Source organism: Ascaphus truei, chromosome 6, assembly GCF_040206685.1.
Source record: "Ascaphus truei isolate aAscTru1 chromosome 6, aAscTru1.hap1, whole genome shotgun sequence".
Lineage (NCBI taxonomy): Eukaryota > Metazoa > Chordata > Amphibia > Anura > Ascaphidae > Ascaphus > Ascaphus truei.
This window is the reverse complement of record NC_134488.1, coordinates 83,568,963-83,582,332: the sequence shown is the minus strand read 5'-3', so window position 1 is coordinate 83,582,332 and position 13,370 is coordinate 83,568,963. Positions and strand designations below refer to the sequence as shown.

General features: G+C 40.9%; 1 protein-coding gene across 7 annotated transcripts in view; it reads left to right on the top strand.

Moving 5' to 3' along the window:
* NPHP4 (nephrocystin 4) overlaps positions 1-13,370 on the top strand; it is a 264,867-nt gene that overhangs the window by 143,145 nt on the left and 108,352 nt on the right. For 6 of the 7 annotated variants that reach the window (XR_012802230.1, XM_075604944.1, XM_075604943.1 and 3 more), the window contains 2 exons: positions 7,282-7,464; positions 11,344-11,479. Coding sequence is in view for 6 of the 7 variants with exons in the window: in XM_075604944.1 (XP_075461059.1) it covers positions 7,282-7,464; positions 11,344-11,479 (319 nt within the window). In the remaining variant the exon portion in view is untranslated. Of the gene's footprint in view, positions 1-1,318; positions 1,387-7,281; positions 7,465-11,343; positions 11,480-13,370 lie in introns of those variants that run through there. The other variant, XM_075604948.1, reaches the window with a different exon arrangement.

Sequence of the window (13,370 nt, the reverse complement as noted above, 5' to 3'; positions counted from 1 at the left end):
TCACCACGCTTCCCGCACGCATCCTGCCGTGCGGGAAGTGTAAGAATAAATAATGTCGATACTGTACCTTTTTTATTTGGACTAACAATTTATGTCATAGGGCAGGCTTTCAAGAGTTTTCCCTCTCTTCCTCAGGTCGGCAATACTGATATACAAAAAGCTTTTTGAATATCAGTATTGCCGACCTGAGGAAGAGAGGAAAACTCTCGAAAGCTTGTCCGATGACATAAATTGTTAGTCCAAATAAAAAAGGTATCACCTAATACTGAAGAACTCATTTATTCTGCACTATCGCAACTGGACTAACACGGCTATTTCCGTTTTATATAATATCCTATTACAACCACTGTTCTTGAATCATTTAATTCCAGATATGTGTGTGTTTCAACATTTTAAGCATGTGAATATGACATTTTGTGTCAAGCTATCTTTGAAATAATTAATGGTTTAATTTTAACACATTTTCTTGTATTTTTATTGTATCATAATAATATATATATTTTGTACTTTAATTTGCATAAAGAATAGGGAGCCCCAAAATAGGACCTCTTTCTTAGCACTACACATAAAGACACACACACACTCTCTGTATGTGCATTGTTTACTTTACTTTTCTTGTTTGCTGTTCCTGTAGAAGATGGTACACCACATACATCTATTAATAAAAGTTGTCATTCATTGGGTAAAACGGGAAGTTACCCCTTACATAAGCTCAGGGAATGCACCATAGAGAACAATACACAGGCATGCTATATGTGTATTTGCAGGGGGAATAGATCTAGTATTTTGTTATAATATTATTTCATACATAAATATGAAATACTAAAAGAAAAAATCCAAATGGGAAAACCCACAAACAAATATAAACCGTTGAAAATAGTCAAAACTAGCACCAGTCTCAAGATCTAGTGTCCACCACCCATTTATACATATGACCCAGCCAGACCACTAGCAAGCATCTGCTGCAAACACAGGGCCGATACCAACTTGTACTTTACTTAGCTTGAGAAAGGGCAACACTGGCTTTGAAGCGTTACACTGCCCATTGCATAATATGGTGCTATGTACTGTAGCCTCTTCCCCTTTTTAAAAATGTTTTTTTGTTTTTTTTCTCGCTATATATAAAATAATTGTACATTCTGAGTTTTCTTTACTCCTTTTGATGTGCTGGAACAACTGTTGTTATTCACAGTGTTCAATATTTTTTCAGTTCACATCTTCCTTAAAATGTCAATCTGTGACATAAACTGTGCCCTCTCTTTATACATATCTGTTAATCCTAAAGCTGCTTGCCAATTTAATCCTAAAGCTCTGTGCGGCATTCTCTGCAAAACATGCTTATAAATCTGGTGCGAGTCGTGAAAGTCGCCGCACCCACTGAAAACTGTAAGCTAATTTTTGTCCTACTTTTACAAAACACAAAAATGCTTTATATTACTAATATACTGTATGTGTCCCATATTTTATGACTAATGTTGCAGCATTCAGTAACCAAATAATTTCATTTTAAATGTTATATGATGTAGTAAAAATGTAAGGGGTTGATTTGTTTATTTGGAATACTATTCTTTTATACATATACAGTGTGTATGTATGTGTGTGTGTATGTGTGTGTGTATATATATATATATATATATATATATATATATATATATATACTTATGCTTCTTAAGATAGAGGTACTGTATAAATCAAAATACGTTTTCTTGTACTAAATAGTGTGTGTGTGTGTGTGTGTGTGTGTGTGTGTGTGTGTGTATGTATATGTACCTCAATCTTAAGAAGCACATTCTCATCCTCTTGATAATATCACAGATGCATAAATTGTGACATTAATAGGGGAGTTCTGGGATTGAGATTGAATTATAATTTGTAATTCCCTACTTTTCGTCCCAGCAATGTGAGCAGTAATGTTACTGTTTAATATTCTCATATGCTAATTTTATCTGTAGCTACATTGGGGTTAATACTTTTCAATACTCCCTTGTTCACCATGTTACCAGGTCTGTGCTCAGTAATACAATGGGGGAAATAATATATTGGCTTGTACATTTCCCTTCTATTATTTTAGTCTGTACTCAATTTTGACTTCCTTTTAGGAGTAGAATATAATATTTCAGTCATTGGGTTGATGGCAGTAGATCTGCTATTAGTTATGTTATACAGAGTTTACTTAATGAAAAAAATGAAAAAACTACTATAGGAAAAAGCAGTGTCATTTATACTCTTTTTATCCTTAGAAGCTTTCATGTTCAGCAGGGGCCTACAATACATTTGATAAGGTAACTAATCGATTACAGTATATCCACAGCAATTCTGAGCACGTGACACCGTAGTTTGTCACATCCCTGGACCATGAGAATTTATAGGACAGGAACACATATAAAAGAAATGCCAAAAAATGAATCTCCTAAATGAAAAGGTCAACAAGATGTAAATTAAAATAAGAATGATTCAAGGGTGTAAAACGTATTTTAAAAATCAGCACAAAGTGTGGCGTACCAATGATGTATAGATGTTTACTAACCAGAGAACTCCGCGTATGCTGTTAATGTATATCACTTCAGAACCAAAAGTGGCCAGGAGAAACCCAGTGAAACATTAAGTGAGCAGACAAGTAGCTGTAGTTGTTGTGCACAAATTGTATTTCTTTATATATTAAAACAGGGGTGGCCAATTCCAGTCCTCAATGGCCACCAACAGGTCAGGTTTTCAGAATATCCCTGCTTAAGTACAGGTGGCTCAGTCGAACACTGCACTGCCTGTGCTGAAGCAAGGATATCCGGAAAACCTGACCTGTTGGACTGGAGTTGGCTACCCCTGGTATACAGTAATCCAAAGTATTGCTATACATTTTAATCCTTGTAAAGCTTCTTACTCTGTACTATAGTATAACTTTATATTAGTCTCAATATGGTCACTTGGTAAATCTGTTCATGTTTCTGTTGTACACACAATCCCTGCAAGCTCTAACCCAGGTGTGCGCAAACTGGGGGGGCGCAAGATTTTCCGGGGGGTGGGGAGGCATACGACGTTTACACAGGCCCCGCGCTCTTCCACAAGGCATTTAAATAAAATTCTGGTGTATTGTGTGAGGACTCTGCAACTTCCCTTACTTTGTCTTTGGCGACACGTTGCCATGGCAGTAAATGATGCCATGCGGTGACAGCACGTTGTAATGGCAACGTGATGTCACGTGACCTTGCGGCATCATTTGACGCCAGAGACAAAGTAAGGAAGGGGATGCGAGCAGGGGTGGAAGTGCAGGCAGGGCGGCGCAGACTGAAAAGTTTGCATATCCCTGTTCTAACCCCCCGCACCCACCACATCATATATATATTTGTGTCAAAAGGCGTGCTACGGAGCATGGCCAAATGTGTGCAGCAAAAGACAAAATACCCAATGCTACATCCATTATGACAAAAAATACATAGTTAAATACTTAAATGTTTTTATTCATGCCCAGTGTAGAGGTAAATGAGAATATTCACAAGTAGTGCTAGGACCTGCAAACTGGTCATGCCGTGACGTGGCTGCAGGCGTATAACACTTCAAAGGGTTTAACTAAATGACCCTTACTTATGAGAATACAAACATTTAAGTATTTAACTAAGTAAGGGTCATTTAGTTAAACCCTTTGGCCAAAGTGTTATAAGCCTGCAGCCACGTCACGGCATGACCAGTATGCAGGTCCTAGCACTACCTGTGAATATTCTCATTTACCTCTACACTGGGCGTGAATACAAACATTTAAGTATTTAACTATGTTTTTTTTGTCAAATTGGATGTAGCATTGGGTATTTTGTCTTTTGTTGTATACATGTTTCTGTGCGCAAACTGGGGAGAGCGCTCCCCAGGGGGGGAGGGGTGCGAGATTGTCAGTGGGGACCACGGGGTTTACAGAGGCCCCGTGCGCTTCCCAAAGGCACTTAAATTAAATGTCGGGGAAGCAGCGAACAACTCTGTAAATTGCACTTACAGTACCTTGGCTCAGACGGCTTCTGGAGACACGTCACCATGGCAAAGCAGCGTCATGACGCCAAGAACACCAGAGCCGAGGTAAGTGGGGGCACGCGTAGAGGGAGACAGCCGGCAGAGGGGCGCAGTGAAAAAAAGATTGCTCTGATGTATCCTTTAATACATTTCAATACTCCCTTGTTCACCATGTTACCAGGTCTGTGCTCAGTAATACAATGGGGAAAAGAATATATTGGCTTGTACAGTACATTTCCCTTCTATTATTTTAGTCTGTACTCTTTACTATGGTAAATACTCTTGGTTTAATCCATAATCCAAGTAGTAGTTCTCTATTTGTTTTTTTGGACGGCAGTTAACTTCAAGAGCTTTAAATATTGGCAAAGAGTTTTTAAAACTGTATACAGCCACTTTATTTTGAAGTATTTAATTTGAGAGAGTGATGTTGAGCATGCAGAATAAATATGAAATGCTAAAAATACAGGTTTCTCTTTACTTAAGCAACAGAGGGTATTAATGTGGAAAGATAAAGAATTGCATTTGCAGTTGTATATTCTTTGGTATTTACAGTTCTTCTATTGACCTTTAACAAGTCATTTGCTTTTAGAACTCTTTAGTTTAAAATGTGGTTAAGGTTATTTGTGTTCTTTGTTTCTATGAATGTTAAATGTATGTATGTATGTACTGTATGTATGTCTTTATTTATATAGCGCCATTAATGTACATAGTGCTTTATAGTAGTAATACACTTGACAATCCATATAAATAACAAATAATACAAATAACAGATCATTAGAATAAGTGCTTCAGACATAATCTAAAATTGTGGTAGAGGAGTCCCTGCTCAGAAGAGCTTACAATCTAATTGGTAGGTAGGAAGAACGTACAGAAACGGTAGGAGGGCATTCTGGTAAGTGCGTCTGCAGGGGGCCAAGCTTTATGTATCATGTATAGTATTAGCCGTGGTGCTTCTCATATGCTTCTTTAAGCAAGTGTGTCTTAAGGTCGGTCTTAAAGGTGAAATACAAAGGGTGCTAGTCGGGTATTTAGGGGAAGGGCATTCCAGAGGTTTGAGGCAGTCAGTGAGAAAGGTTTAAGGAAAGAGACGGCTTTAGATACAAAGGGGGTAGTAGAGAAGACATTTTTGAGCAGATCAAGAGTCGGGATGGTGCATAGTGCGAAATTACGGCTGAGATGTAGGGAGGGGCAGAAGAGTGTAAAGCTTTAAAGTGAGGAGGAGAATTGAGTGCGAGATGTGGGAGTTGATAGGAAGCCAGGAGAGAGGGATTTCAGCAGGGGAGACGCTGAGACAGATTTAGGAAAGAGTAGAATGATTCTGGCAGCAGTGTTTAGGATCGATTGTAGGAGAAACAGGTGAGAGGCAGGAAGGCTGGACAGCAGGAGGTTACAGTAATCAAGACGGGAGAGAATGAGGGCTTGAGTCAAAGTTTTAGCAGTCGAGCAACAGAGGAAAGGGAGTATCTTTGTAATATTGCGGAGGAAAAAACGACAGGTTTTAGATACGTTTTGAATGTGAGAGGAGTCGAGTGTGACCCCTAGGCAGTGTGCTTGGGCTACTGGGTGAATGATAGTACTTCCAATAGTAATGTGGAAGGAGTTTGTAGGGCCAGGTTTGGGTGGAAGTATGAGGAGCTCTGTTTTTGCCATGTTACGTTTAAGTCGGCGGAGGGCCATCTAAGATGATATCGCAGAGAGACATTCAGAAACTTTGGTCTGTACAGCAGGTGTAAGGTCAGGGGTTGAAAAGTAAATTTGTGTGTCGTCAGCATAGAAGTGATATTTAAACACAAGAGATGTGATTTGGTCACCTAGAGAAAATGTGTGCAGTACAAAGAAAAGAGGAGACTTCCCAGGACAGAGCCATGGGGTACCCCCACAGAGAGATCAATAGAGGAGGAGGAGGTGTTCAAGATGTGACACTCTGGGAAACGTTCATTGTTGCAATACTGAAACAGTGTGTAAGAAGATCACAGCCACTGAATCCCCAGAGTGTTGCATTGTTTGTTTATGTATGTACAGTAGCGACATCTTTTATTCGAGTAAATGCCGGCGGCATGCCGGGATCTACCCCAGCTGCCGCCAGTCAGAAACGCGCGCCGCCGCGTTTCCCCCACGCACCCCCCCTCCACATCGCGCGCAATTACCCCCCCAAAGACACCCCGAACCCGGCTTCTACTCTGCCCCTCTGCTTCCCCGCACCCCCGCTTACCTAGATTTGAACTCCAGGGGTGTCGGGGAAGCCTGGGGAAGCCGGGGAAGACGGGGAAGCCGGGCACGCTTGTGACCGTGACGTCACAGTGCGCCGCCACGCGCCGCGGCTACCCGCTTCCCAGCCTCATTCAGCCAGCGGCATTTGCTCGAATAAGAGCTGCCGCTGCTGTATGTATGTATGTATGTATGTATGTATGTATGTATGTATATTTGAGATAGGAACTCCTTTTTTTAAATGTACAGTACACTTATTTTTTTATTTTATTGGTACAGCGGGAGTTCCACTTTTGCCTACCAAAATTAGGTGCTGTATTACTTGAGGCTAAAATACAATAAAAATGCCTGAATTATGTTCTGGACCAGTATTGATTATGAATTTTTTTATCAACATCACCATAGTTACCCATAGAGTAATGCTAATGTATACAATAAGCAATATTAATGTATCTTGTTTTAAATAGATATGTAACTTTCAATGCACAATGTTTATTTTTCACAGAGCGGATATATTAAAAAAAAATTATACTGCTACTTTTGCATTATTTTACAGACTCTTCTACACGTTAGAGTTGTATACATTGGAAGCTACAACTCATGTTCATCTTATTCAATCAATCATAGCAATAGTGCAGTATACCTTTCACACTCCAAAAAGTGAAAATAATATTTATTGCTGTATTTTAGCACGTTAAGGATCATTTTGTAATAGAAGGATCAAGTGGAACCTCTTCCAGTTTTTAATAAATATTTTGAAATGCGATGAACGATGATATTTAGTTTTACTTTGCTTCACTGGACAATGCCATTATTGTGCATATATAACTCTGCCCCACATATCTTTTCTTCTCATCTCTTTCCAATTTCTGGAATTGGGGCATTATTCTTTATAGTAAACTGTCAGCGTAATCCCAAACAAAAGCAGGAAAAGCTGTCATTTCCAAAAACAATAGCAGCACAGTGGATTGATTTGATAAAGTTATGTTTCTTTTAATCAAGTGATCTACCTAAAAACTAAGATGATGGATAATGAAAATAATATTCAGAAATATATATTATATTTGTTTTCTTTTTTAGATACCATGTGCCACAGCCATGTCTAAATCATCTTACATGCATATGATACGTTGGGCAACTTGGAACCCTTTCATGGAATCTGGCTCTTCAGAAGTGACCTTGCCTCTGCAAGGAGGACCTAATGCAAACCCCAGTAATAATTTAATATACAAGATACCTCCAACTGGTATGAGCTCAGAGAAGGTAAACATTACATTTGTATTTTTATTGATAAAGGACCAGTAAGACTTTATTTCCCACAGTGACGTGTTATACATTTGAAAGAACACACGATAAAACATCTAAGCATTTGTAGAACCAATATCTAAATAAAAATAGATCCCGTCTATAAACTTTTATCATTATCTATTAATAAAAGAAACATGATTTATAATAGACATTTTACGCAGCCATTTATACAAATGTTTTAGAAAGTGATAAAAAAAAGTGCTGTGCTTCGGTTAAGGCTATTGATCTTCATCAAAAAGCAAATTTTATTTTTATATCATATCTTACTGATATAAAACCTGAGTATGAAACTACTTAGATCATGAGAGTTTAATTTTATCATCACATAAAGTGAATGCGTAATAGTGACAAAAGGCGCTAACTACAGTATAATTACTAAAATAAATATTGTGATATACACGTGCAATAATAAAAATGATACTGATAACCAGCTCAAACCCTCTGGTGGATCCTGTCTTCACTGGCTCCAAAAACTTGAATGATATTCTTGTAATCCAGGTGGAGCATATCGGCCGGAAGAGAATGGGAAAAAACAACTACTAAGTGTAGATGGTACAGCAATATAGAGATAAAGCGATAACTTGGCTCTATGGATATCCTACTCACAGGATTCCAATGGAAAACAGGCAGGTGTAAGTAATACACTACTTTATTTTGAGTTCCTGAGTATTCCACTTTATATGGTATTTATATCCTCAATGGATGCCTGTCTATTAGGATATATACGCTTGCTGTTCGTAGCTTCAGTGCAGCTGCTGTATTAGAAGAGAGATACTGATTGGAGCACACCCAGTAGTTAGGGTATTTAAGCCTGCAGTTTGTAGTGGGACATTATACTCCTGACAAAGCCAGAGACCCTACACGGTTGGCGAAACGCGTTGAGGAGGATTTCCTGAGCCAGCTGGATTAATCCTATGTTCGCGGAGCACTTTGGAGCCACGGAGAGAAGCTGGGGGAAGTGACCTCACAGAGTCGACGGCGCGACAAAGCGGAAGAGCAGAGCACACTGCAAGGCTTACCTGCTGCACGCATCCCCCTGTAGGAAGGTGGTGAGAACATCTGATGCACTGCAACCTTTGATTATATCCATTGCGCTTTTTTATAGCACTATTGTAAGTGTTCATTTTTATCCATTGTCATAAAGCTGTGTTTATCATATTGATCTGCACTATTAGTTCTTTCTCTCTCTCGAGTGCTACCATCTGCTACACTGACTGGCACATTGAGAAGCTTACCACATCTACAGTACATATCCTCACTTTATTCCAGTGCCTGTTTTCCATTGGAATCCTGCAAGTAGGATATCCATAGAGCCAAGTTATCGCTTTATCTCTATATTGCTGTACCATCTACACTTAGTAGTTGTTTTTTTCCATTCTCTTCCGGCCGATATGCTCCCCGTGGATTACAAGAATATCATCACATAAAGTAAAATAACTAATGACCTCCATGCTGCCAAAGACAGAGGTCATTACACTCTTCTCATATTATTTGACCTCTCTGCAGCATTTGATACTGTGGACCACCCTCTTCTCCTTCACATTCTTCATACTCTTGGCATTCATAACAAAGTTCTGTCCTGGATCTCGTCTTACCTCTTCTATCGTACTTTCAGTAACTCTTTTGCAAACACCTCCTCCTCCTCTATCGATCTCTCTGTGGTGGTACCCCAGGGCTCTTTTCTGGGACCTCTTCTCTTTTCTCTTTACACACTCTCTCTAGGTGACCTAATCACTTCTCTTGGGTTCAAATATCACCTCTATGCTGACGACACACAAATGTACTTTTCTACCCCTGACCTTACACCTGCGGTACAGACTAAAATTTCTGAATGTCTGTCGGCTATATCATCCTGGATGGCCCTCCGCCGACTTCAACTAAACGTGGCAAAAACAGAGCTCCTCATACTTCCACCCAAACCTGGCCCTATTTCCTCCTTCTACATTACTGTTGGAAGTACCATCATTCACCCAAGAGCCCAAGCACACTGCCTAGGGGTCACACTCGACTCCTCTCTCACATTCTTTTCTCACATTCAAAATGTTTCTAAAACCTGTCGCTTTTTCCTCCGCAATATTACAAAGATACTCCCTTTCCTCTGTTGCTCGACTGCTAAAACTTTGACACAGGCCCTCATTCTCTCCCGTCTTGATTACTGTAACCTCCTGCTGTTCGACCTTCTGACTCTCACCTGTCTCCCCTACAATCGATCCTAAACGCCTGCTGCCAGAATCACTCTACTCTTTCCTAAATCTGTCTCTGCGTCTCCCCTGCTGAAATCCCTCTCCTGGCTTCCTATCAAATCCCGTATCACACACTCAATTCTCCTCTTCACTTTTAAAGCCTTACACTCTTCTGCTTCTCCTTACATCTCAGCCCTAATTTCTCGCTATGCACCATCCCGACTCTTGTGTTCTGCTCAAGGATATCTTCTCTCTACCCCTTTTGTATCTAAAGCCCTCTCCCGCCTTAAACCCTTCTCACTGACTGCCCCACACCTCTGGAATGCCGTTCCCCTCAATATCCGACTAGCACCCTCTCTATCAACCTTTAAGACCCAGCTTAAAACTCACCTGCTTAAGGAAGCATGTGAGTAGCTCGAAGGCTGATAATTAACACCTCATACATTTAACCTTGGCCCCTTGCAGACACACTTACCAGAATGCCTTCCTACTGCCTCTGTACGTTCTTCCTACCAACAAAATTAGATTGTAAGCTCTTTGGAGCAGGGAAGCCTTTTCCTAAATGTCACTTTTATGTCAGAAGCACTTATTCTCTTTGTCTTATTTATATATTACTGTATTATTTATATGATTGTCACTATTACTGCTGTGAAGCGCTATGTACATTGTACAATGGCGCTATATAAATAAAGACATACATACATGTACAAATGCGGTTCAAAGCACAAATTGTCCATTGACAATAATTCTTATGTTCAAATCCATGTAAGCTTCTCACAGTGACCTCTTAGTATGGTGTGAAGTTCTTAAAGATTATTATGTCAAAACTTTTAACCATATTGCGTTACGATGCTTATTAGATAATATATATATACTGTATATTATATATTCGTTTTATGTTGTAACATATATTTGAGCTCACATACTATTCTGCAATTGCTGCTATTGTAAAGTAGTTTGAAAGCTAACATACTGATGTAGCGGCCGTTATTCGAACACTTCACGCGTCATGTACATCGGAATCCAGATTTGAAACCGCGGAATGAATTCCAGCCTTCCCACACTAAAATGGGAGTGCGGCGAGAGCAGAAAAACGAATTTTAGTGTTCTGGCTCTTAAAAACATGAAATTGACACAGTTGCACAGTACTGTACACATTACAATTCATCCATTTTATTGCAAAATGAAGAAATGAAGAAACAGAATCCATGAAATTCAAACAAAACATCCACGATAAGCGCCGGTGCCTGGGGTGATTGGCAGCGTTCATGCTGCGTGGGGAACAGCAGAGAACTCAAAATCGGCGCCGAGATGTGTTCAAATAATGGCCGCTACATCAGTAGTTGATAACTTGGGTACTATTAACAACTTCAGAAAATCGCTTTGCTCAGCAAACCCTAACAGTTGACATCATATCTCCTTATGCTTTGCATTATTACGAAAAATGATCAGAAAAAAATATATATTGACCTAACTGATTTTTTATAATTTTTTAATGTTCTTCTGTCAGCAACATTTTTGTGCAGAAGGGACCAGATGAGCGAACCGCATTCGCTCTTTACCTGTCATGATTGAAATGTATTGCTTTGTGACTATGAAAAGCTATGGGGGAATACGGTTGACCTTTAGAATTCTCTGTTTGTTATTTCAGGTGCAGCAGGTTCAAGCAGGGACAGTCAATTTTGAGTTTTGTGTTCGGTCAGAGAATCATCTTGAGGACTCCACTGGATCAGTAGAAAGCATTAGTGAAGAGCTTACTCGGTCCAGGAAAAAAGGATCATCTAATTGTAAGTGTGTATTTTTTAAATATTCTATAAAATAAAGATCAAGGATGTTTGACCCACTGAGCAATTAATGCAATGTATCCAATATAAGTTACTATTCTAGTTTGGAGATATACAACACTGCCTGTATGTTTGGCAGACCAACACAGTCATAAATACCTATAAAAATATCTTACAATCTAAAAAATGTGTTAGAGCTGGGTTAGTGCTATCCTACTATTACTCGGTAGGTTATCCAGTATTTATGTATATATGTGTGGTAACAGTATATACAGGTTTGCTGACAGTAGGGGAGAGCCGGGACAAGTGTCCCGAGCCTGACGGCTCTGGGGGGCCCGTCTGGCCTTGACAGGAAGTTGGGCACGAGCAGAAGTCGGGCCTAACTTACAGAAATGTCCCCTTCAACTCTTGGGTGGGCTCGTCTCATCTTCCAGCTTGTGGGCCAGCCCCACCTCCTCTTCCAGCTGGGCCTTTGGCAGGGCCACTCCTCAGGCCACAGGTAGGCCAACATGGCCTCATGCCGCCACAATCCACCCCGTACTCTGCCTACACAGGCCTATACCTACTTTCCACCCTCCCCAGGCCCATACCTACTCCTTCCCTTCCAGGCCCATACCTACTCCCACCCCTCCCCCTTCCCAACCCCACAGGCCTAAGGCTGAGGACCCGCTGCGCTCAGCAGCACGCGCGTGAGCCACCAACAACTTGCCTCTAGTCTGCTGGCCCCCGCTGCCTCCTTCCGACATGGCTCACTGCGTGCTGTGATGTGTCAGCCGGCCGGAGCTACCAGCTCCTGGTATTTTGCAACGTTGACGTGGTGCAGCTGTGAGCCAATGAGGAGGGGAGCTGTCGGGAGGGAGGTCTGAGGCCGGGGACAGATTCTCTCCTCATTTGGGATAATGTTACAGGGTGGCACTCTGATTAATGCAACTAAAAGTAGTTTATTGGGAAGCGATGCACTCTGCCAGTCTAAGCTGCTATCTCTGCACAGCTTGTCAGCCCGGGAGGAGAGGCAGCAGCAGATGCACGGGGGGAGCGGGGGGAGGGAACCCCTGGCACAGAGTGTGATGGCCCACCCGACCTGTTTTGGCCACGCCCCCGCTCAGAAAAAAGTTTCCTGCAGATCGCGGTGCAGTGAGTTGCACGCGCCTGCCGGCAAGCAAGACAGCCGTACGGACGCTTGCAGGGGGTCCTCAGCCTAAACCTAGTCAACTCCCTAGCCCCCCACCCTCCACCGTACAGCAATATTTATAGTTATGTATAAATATAATTTATGAGCACATTAACATCTCTCAGACAAGTCTGCGACACTGCTTTTCACCATTATCTCTTAGCATACAGTGCTTCCACTGCAGTCACGGTGTAAGAGACGTCTGCAGAGGTATGCAATGGTGACCGTTTTTAAGGTGAAATTAACATAAGACTTTGTTACGTGAATAAGGGTGTAAGTGAGGTCTCCTGGACAGATCGGGCTTTGTTTAGACTGGAGTAAGGCAGAGCGCACAAAGCTGCGGTTTGGGAGGTCGTCTCATCTGGAGAATCCTGAAGTTTTAGCATAAAAAGATAATTCGTAAAAGGACTATATGCTGAAGTGTCAAATTATGTTTTCTGGTTTTAGTTAATTTGAGGTTGTACGCAAATGTTTGGTTTGGTGAGAGTGAACGCAAAAGTATTATATGTTGATATATTATATTGTTTTCGGGCTCAAGTTAATATAAGGTTACTAATGGCTTACTAGTGAAGTTTAAGCCTACGATATTGTAGACGGACGTTCACAGAGGTACACAATTGGAGGCTTTTATAAGGTGAAATTATAATAAGGCTTTATTGTGCTTTTTCCTTTTCATCAGGAAATCATCCAAACACAGGGGGGGGGGGAACAAAGCTTCTATTC